Source organism: Rhinopithecus bieti, unplaced genomic scaffold (genome assembly GCF_001698545.2).
Source record: "Rhinopithecus bieti isolate Rb0 unplaced genomic scaffold, ASM169854v2 scaffold_57210, whole genome shotgun sequence".
Classification (NCBI taxonomy): domain Eukaryota; kingdom Metazoa; phylum Chordata; class Mammalia; order Primates; family Cercopithecidae; genus Rhinopithecus; species Rhinopithecus bieti.
Window position 1 is genome coordinate 432,677 of NW_016823439.1, and position 8,682 is coordinate 441,358.

The 8,682-nt window shown below is 36.1% G+C and overlaps 1 protein-coding gene across 2 annotated transcripts in view; it reads right to left on the bottom strand.

Annotated features, from left to right (window-relative positions):
* RNF43 (ring finger protein 43) overlaps positions 1-7,091 on the bottom strand; it is a 65,702-nt gene extending 58,611 nt beyond the window's left edge. Inside the window, exons 1-2 of one of the 2 annotated variants that reach the window (XM_017861593.1) lie at positions 6,529-7,091; positions 4,840-5,476 (exon numbers count right to left, since the gene is read on the bottom strand). In XM_017861593.1, coding sequence (XP_017717082.1) covers positions 4,840-5,091 — 252 coding nt within the window. In that variant the 5' untranslated portion in view covers positions 5,092-5,476; positions 6,529-7,091. Of the gene's footprint in view, positions 1-4,839 lie in introns of both variants that reach the window. The other variant, XM_017861592.1, reaches the window with a different exon arrangement.
* Between the last annotated feature and the right edge of the window lie 1,591 nt (positions 7,092-8,682).

Below are 8,682 nucleotides of genomic sequence, written 5' to 3' on the forward strand. Positions count from 1 at the left end.
ACTAATTAATTGGATTTTCTGTACCTTCATTTACATAAATAACGGAGTTGATCATACTTTGAATATCTACTCTATACTTCTTTTAAAGGCTGGCATCAAACAAAATCACAAAAATCTATTTTAAAATTTCTGCATGGAAGGAACTCTAACTTGAGCAATGTCAGTTAAATGCATGCTATTTCAGTGTTTATTATTTCAGGTTCCTATATTCGATAACTTAACCTAGACTTTTAAAATGAAGAGAAAGATGATAAAATATGTTACATTATAAGGGAGATACTGAGTAAACAGACATTGTGATTTACTAATATCTTTGCAAATGCAACACAAAATGAGAGAAATAGAAGAAATACAGAGATTATTAGAAGGTAGCAGGATATGATGCATTCTGGATCAATCTCAGATCATGGTACTTATCATTTTCATTCCTTTCTACTCTGGAAATAAATTTTTTATACAAACTCTAGACTGATGTTCTCTTCATCTGTGGCATTCTTACATATACAGAATTTTAGAGCTGGTAAAGCATGGGCTCTGCAGTTCAAGTTCCAGCAACACCACTTATTAGACAATAATAGTTAATACTTTGACAGTTATTAACATTTTAATCCTCAGTTTGCTTATCTGTAAAATGTAAAAAATAAAGGTACTGAATTTCTTCTCTCATGAAGTTATTATGAGAATTCAATGTGCTAATACATGCAAAGTGCATAGCAGAAGTTTGGCAGTATTATATTTTAATTCCTCAATTTCACAGACTGGAAATCTGAAGCCTAGAAAGGCAAAAACTATTTTGTCCCAAATCACACAACTATTAATATTTATAGTGGCAGCATATTCCTCTGTGTGTGGAACTAAAAGTCAAGTCCTCCAAGTCACAGTTTAGATACTTTGCCAACTATAGTTTGCAACATAGGACTGTCTCTCTGGCTTTGGCCAAAAACTTAAAGTTTCAGGCCCTGCCTACAAATAATGTAAAAAATGCAACAATGGGATAACTATGTGCTGACTAACAGGTAAAATTAAGAGGCAAGCAGAGATATTGTGCAAAGGGGAATTTCTGCAGAAGGTGTTCACTGCTACTGGCCACGTGCTAAACTACCGCTGCTCCCATGGTAGGTCTGAAGCCTCAGGGGAATACATTTTAATCTTGATCATAACTTTATCCTGGAGTCTAAGAAAATCCAGGACAACCAGCTGAGCAGGAAGAGTGTGATAGTTAGAGAATTGGTGACATCTCTTGTGCCACACTAAGATCCTCTTACTCTTTTGCTCTGAGAAGAAAGAATAATTTTGAGTTGTCCCTTGAAAAAATATTTATAAACAATCAACAGGATTGAGAAATAAAATATGACTGTAATCATTTTTAGAAGTGGTGGCAATAATATTCCTTGAAATAATAGAAACAAACATTGATAAGAGGTAACCAAACCAGAAAAGTGGAAATTAGACCACGAATCAGCTCCAACACTTTTCCTTCTATAATGGTATAAAACAGGAGAGAAAGAATATATTCCAATGTGAATAAAAACAGTAAGAAGTAATCACTATCATTTAGTCCTTTTTATCAGTCACCGCCAGGTAATTAAGAGATCTGAAAAGTTTCCTTGACCTGGATTTTTGATGGTTATTAAAATACCGATCCAGAATAGCAGTGGAAGGTAATCCTAAATGTACAAATTCAGTGGAAAACAAAAGAAAAATAAAAGAGTGGAAGGAAATCAGAGAAGAGGAAGAGACAAATATTTTGGCAAATGTAGGGGAAACCTAAGAATTAGACACTTTAAAGACAATGACAAAGAGTTGGAATGATACAGTAATATACAGAAGCAACTCCTGGGCAAAATAGAAAGGAAAATAATAAAATTTGGACAGGACTAAAATGAGATGTTCTGAAATCGAAAAGAGAGGACTTGAGAAATAGAAGGGCAAAGGCAACAACATTTCCTCTTCTATTTTGACTTTATTCTAGTGCTTTTAGAAGAATATTACAATTAATAATTTTGAACATACCTTGTAAAATGGATCATTACTATTGGCAAGGAAAAACCTAAGCACAAACAGTGAGGGATAAGAATCAGAACAAAAATCATCAAAACTTGACTTTCAATGCCCTTGTACATACAGCCATCAGACAAAGTTGAGACAAAATTCTTTTAGAGGCAATTCTATGATCTATTATACTATTTAACAAATTGGGGGCACATTGTCAAGGAGGGGTCTCCTTTTATCTAAGAAAAATTAAAATCATAATACAAATGAAAATTCAGTTAGTTTGGTCCTTATGAAATTGTCTATATGCTGAATTAATTGAACAAAATGTAAAGAAATGTCTGCTTTTCAGAAATTATCTGAGAATTCCAGAAATAACATTTTTTTTTTTAAATCGCTGTTCTCATAACTGTACATTTTTTGGCACATAGCATCCTCAAGTTTAAAAAGATTTGACTGCAATCTTTGGAGACAACTAATCTTAACAGGCAACTAGAATAATTCGTAGGTAGAAGGATTCACAGAATTATCCAGAATTCCTCAAAACCAAAGAGAAGACTCCTTTTAGATTTGTGACACCAGGGTACAGCTCTCCACTGAGAAAGTTAAAGTACAGCAAAGCACATCTCTAGAAGATATAAACGGAACTTCAGTTAAATGGAAGGCTTGGCTAACCACAGTTTAGTAAACCTGAGTTGCAGTGTAATCCGATAAGGAACAAACAGCATGGATTTCAGAAGTGTAAACCATGTGTCCCTAACACACTAGAGTTCTTTGAAAGAATTAATCAAAAAATGGATAAAGAAAACCATATATATAATTCAGAAGCTTGTTTTTTTAAAAATAAAGTTTTCATAAGAGGTTATTGAGAAACTTTAATAACTGTTGTAGATTAAAAATTGATTAACAGACAATAAACCAAAACCAATATGGAAAGTATCCAGAAATGAATACTAAGCTAGTGAAAAGGCTTATTTAAAGACCTAAAAGAAGCATATGTGGACAGAGAGGTGAAGACTAAACAATTGCCAGTGACATAAAACTATCCACTGTAAAGCCTGAAAGTCTTTGCTAAGGTATGATGAAATTCCCTCTTCACAAAGTAAAAACAATACTTAATGTATAATGATAGGATCAAAGTTAATAGTTTAAAAAAGAAAAAAGATTGGTAAGATTTGCCAGAGTGAGAAAAAGGATAGAATAAGAGAAGATATGATAAAGATTGATAAAATAATGAATGGCAAAGAGAATGCCAACTGGTGGTGTTTGTTTACTTTTTCCTTTATGAAAACACAAACTTTATGTAGAGCTTTATGATAATAACATTAAAACTTAAAAGAATACATTTTATGGACCACATAATTAGCCCACTGAACATGCTATCACAGGATATCAATAAGGCATGTATGGCTCTCAAAAACTTCAGTGATATCAAAATACGACTAGTAAAATTACTTATGGTAAAAACTAAAATGGAGCACACAATTCATGCTTTAGGGTATTAACTAGGCAAGGCCAGGAAGGAAGTTTCCTTTCCAATTGCTGTAGTATTCAAGATGATTTATGATTTTAGCTTTTAAGTATTCCTAATTCCATTTTAGAGTCCAAATTATCTTATTCAAAAAAATCTTATGCCATTTTTCCAGATATACTCTTCTTTCCTATTTTCTAAATAGCAAAGCCTTCCATTTTCACCTAATTCTCCTTCTACTTCATTTATCCCAGCTTCAAAATATTGCCTAAGAAGTGATAATGAATAAACACTAAACCATATATTAAAGAATACATGTTTGGGAATAAGTTCCATAATTTGTTAAATTTTCCTATCTTCTCTAAGTAGACAATAATTAAAATTCATACAATAAATTGGTTCTGTTCATAGTCTGTTCATATCACAAAATTAAAATTTGAGTTTGGATGCTAAGATAGATCACATTTAAGAATATTTTAACCTGTGTCCAGTAGCTACAGCAAGAATTGTTCTTTTATATGATAAATTTCAATCAATAAGCAACATCATTTTATGGAGTAAGACAGTGGAAAGACCATTAAAAAGGTACAGCCCTCTAGGTTCTGTCTTTACTATGGGGAACGAGCAACTGGTCTATGAAATGCTATGGCCCCAGTCATTTCATGTATGAATGAGTTACAGGCAACATTCACAGTCTGAAAGCCTAAGAATCTGTGTCTGAAAAACTTGGCAGATCAGTAAAAAATATGTTAAATTTAAATTATTGAAAATGATAAAATTATGTGTGGATGAGGCCAAAGTGATCAGGAGGCAGGTTTACACCTTGTGTCCATTTTGTAATCCAATCCTCTCCATTTTGCGCTTAGCAATAGGGTGCCACACGTGGTGTAAGGCCAGCCATAGCATTCAAGCTTGACTGAATTTTAAAAGTGACAGTAATCAAATATGCTCCAAGGGCATTCCAGAATTTCAGGTGCTGCTGACCATTAAAATCAATCTTCTTAGTGCTTACTTCAATTTAAACAGGATGTAAAGTACAATCCTCACATCAATTAAACACAAGCTAATATATTTCATCTATCAAAAATTAGAGCCCAGAATATATCACTTAAAAAAAGGTATTATGTGTATCTAAGTAGTTATGCAATACCAGTTAAAAATAAGCAGATAATCTTCTAAAATATAGGATTTATGTATTTCTTCCAGAGTATAAAATAAGAATTTGCTTTAGAATGCCAATAAGGCAGTATCTACTCTTTCTATGAAATAGAAAGCTAAGCAGTAGAAGCCCATGTATGGTATTTCATTTGGAAGACAAAAGAAGAAAGGCATATTTCAAACAGATGGAAAGTGAAATATAATAAAGTTATACTTGCCTGCATTAATTTTCCTTCTGCTGGAGTTACTTCAGCAACACCAGCAAACACACCTTCCAAAGTGAGATTCAGTTTTCCTGTGGGATCCATTTTCAAGGGGATCACTCTGATAATAGCTTTCTGTTCTGCTGATCTTTCAGACTCCACCGCTGCTGCCAGCACCAGTCCTGTGCGTCCAAAGCCTGCCTGCAGGGTAGCCATCAGCAGCCAGGGCCAGAGGGCAGCCAGCTGCAGCTGGTGGCCACCACTCATGCTACCAGCTGCAGCAATGCACTTCAACCATACATACTGCTTCCACTAGCTAATACCAAATGCAGGTTCTCAGATCCAGACAAATGGAGGAAAAGAACATTTACGCTTCAGTTTCAGAAAGCCAAGTCGTAGTTTTGGCCCTTCCTTTCTCTAAAGTTTATTCCCAAGAACAGGTGGCATTCCTGATTGGGCAGAGAAGAGGATATTTTCAGCCCACATCTGCGGCAGGTATGTCATTTTCTCCCATCTTCACTGTGACTAGTAAAGATCTCACCACTTCTCTTTGGAATTTCCAACTTTGCTTGTGATTGAATGTCACATCGTGAATTTGTATTATGTCAGATCACTTGGCATTGCTCTTCCATATGCATCAAGTTGCCAGGCACTAAACCCAATGTTCATGAACAAAACAAGGCAAAGTAAACAGCTACGGCCATGCATCAAAGGTGAGAGTGAAGAACTCCAGCTCAGAAAAGGAAGAGATGGCCCTTTTTAAGCCATAATATGTGTCAATGGTAAATGACTAAAAACCACAAGGAGATTTTTTTTTAATGGAAGAGAAGAGGGAACAATAAAAATTTCAGGCCACACGTTGATGTCCAAAGATGCTACAACATGTAGTTAGAAAAGTTTCCACATTAAACTGTATTTCAATGTAGCCAGGGTTCCAGGCCCACTGCATTTACAGACTTTTCATGAACTTAGACATACCATAATTTTTTGTGTTTTACCAAAATTTGCCTATAAATTAGGTGCTAATTTATGTATCTTCACACATTACAGGATAATCCTGAACATCACAACCTTTTCCAACTTTCATAATTAGAGTATTTGAAAAGGTTAGCTTTCCAATTATTTTTCCAATTAAAATTCATATTTCTATCTCCATTTTCTTTTCTTTCTTAAGGATTCTTGATTTTATTCTCCAGCTCGGAAATGCCGAGCACTTTGATTTCTCATGAGATGCTTTTGGAAACTACTTTAATATCCAGATTTTATGATCTGTAATTTTCTAGGTTCATAAGAAAAACAAAGGACTATTCCTAACATGTTTTCAAATTCCTTGAGGGGGTGGGGAATAAAAGGTAGGGGGAGCGGGGAGGCGATGAACCACAGGCTCTAGGTAGAATACCCTGAAAAAATACAAATAAGCTTGAGTAGAATAAATCTGTGCTATTTCCAGGCACTGTGAAAATTTGGGTCTTTGTACAAACACAGAATAAGATTTTTAAAATGTGCACCCTTAAGTAAATAGAAATACACTTCACCCACAAAGCCCTCTGTGTTCCAAGGTCAAGTTTAAAATATTATAAAGTTTTCAGAATAAGTGCTGAAAAGCCAAGCAATTGAACAACATGAACCTGTTATATAGATTCGTTTCTTTTGCTGAGGCAGAGGGAGGGGGGAAAAAAAGAATTTCAAAAGAAATCTGCAAACCTGTTGCGCTGTCGGGCCCACTGGAATCCACGGGGGTGAAACAAATTCAATTATGCTTTTACAGATCCTGCTCAAAAAAGGTTTCAACTGCTTAACCAAGTACAGCTCATTCTTCCACCTTCTTACTCTGCAACCAAACAAAGTGCCCCATACTACAGGTAGGTGCCGAGAAATTCCGCAGCCTGAAAAAATAATCCATGCAGGTCAAAGGCAGAAATTTACTCCAGGATGAGAGATGCTGTCCCCAAGAACTAGATTAAACACTTATAGAAAATCCAAAATCATTTCTGAAACCTCTTTCTAATAAAAGTTCTTTTTTTTCTCCAAACAGCATATAAAATGACCAAGTCTTGAAAGAGAAAAGGAGCAAAGTAGCAAATACATCAACAATTCACTATCAGAAACACAGAAAATCCCAGAGAGAGAAGGCAGTATCTCTGAATCATGGATAGACTTGGAAAGTTCGGAAGGATTCGAGTGCTTCCTTTCAGAAAGACAATTCTGGATCAACTCCCTAGAGCAGGAAGCCTGTAGTTTGTAATTGGTGTTCTAGCTCTGACTCCCTCCCCTGGGACAGCAATCACGCTCTCTACCTGCTGACAAAGTGAGGGTGGAGCTGCTAGAGGCAACCACCCCCCACCCTGCCCCCCTCCTCCTGGTGCGCACACACAACACTTACTTAACCAGACACGTTCTTTTGCTCTCTCCCCTCCCTCAGCTCCTCTACTCCCTCTATTGAGCCACAGCTAAACTGCATCCAATTTGATCCCCAGTACCTCTCTCTGGGTACGCAAGCTACCACATGCAAATCAGGGCCACTCAAACATATCTAAGCAGACTCTGCACCCAACAGAGCATAGATGATGGTATGAGGAAATAAACAGAAAAAATAAAGGTAATCCAGAAAAGAATGGACACAAGGTTTTGCAAATATAAATTCAAAAGGAGTTCTGCTCATTCCAAGTTTGAGTGTCTATAAATGGCAGAAAGCCAGAATAAAGTGATCCTGTGCTTTAGTACTTGCGGATTTACTGCTGCTTATGTCTGCTACCCTGGGAAGGGCTCTGTCCATTTTATGCTTAGCTTTTCTTCAGCTCTTACTAATTTAAATTCAGTAGCTCTGTCTAAACTGTGCCTATATGGAACTTTCAAATCAGGTTCATGTCAGAGGTCTGGAATCCAACTGTTATTTTCTTTTCAATCTTTGAGAGGTGAAATAATACTATGGATCAGACCTATGCCTTCAATGTAAGACTCCAAAGAAGTCCATGTCATAAATACAAGCAAAAGGGTAAAATATGATTAATGAGAAAAGCATAGGCAAAAAGAAAATGAATTTCTGGCTAATTACCACATTCATGAACTACAATCCTTATTACTACCTTGCCATTAGAAATAACACAACAGTTTCTAATACCTTTATAGCATTTGAAGTTTCAAATTACCAGATTATATTTGACTGTGGTGAGACATTTTATTTCTGAACTGCTGCCATAAACTTTCAAAATTATACAAATGAACAACAATGTGGATATAGTTAAATCTAGTGAACTGTACACTTAAAAATGGTTATGGTAGTAAATTTTATGTGTTTCTTACCTCATGTACAAATGAATCTCTGATCATCTGTAAAATGCTGATGATAATAATTACGATAGGTCTGTTGTAAAGATTAAATGACATAATGCCTCTGAAAGCAAAAAGGATGAGTAGTCTATTGACCTTCAACATTGTTTCCCCTGTAGATAAGGTTTATGAGAGTAGTTTCAGAATTTCAGACCTAATAACTAACCTAGATCAAAGACAAATTCGGAAATAATTTTTTTGTTTATTTTTGTTGTTTGAAACGGGGTCTTATGTCACCCACGCTGGAGCACAGTTGTGCCATCATGGCTCACTGCAGCCTTGACCTTCATGGCCTCCCACCTCAGCCTCCAGAGTAGCTGGGACCACAGGTGCGTGCCACCACACCCTGCAAACTTTTCTTTTCTTTTTTTTTTTTTGAGACAGAGTCTTGCTCTTTTGCTCAGGCTGGAGTGCAGTGGTGCTATCTTGGCTCGCTGCAAGCTCCGCCTCCCAGTTTCACACCATTCTCCTGCCTCAGCCTCCCAAGTAGCTGGGACTGCAGGGGCCTGCCACCACGCCCAGCTGATT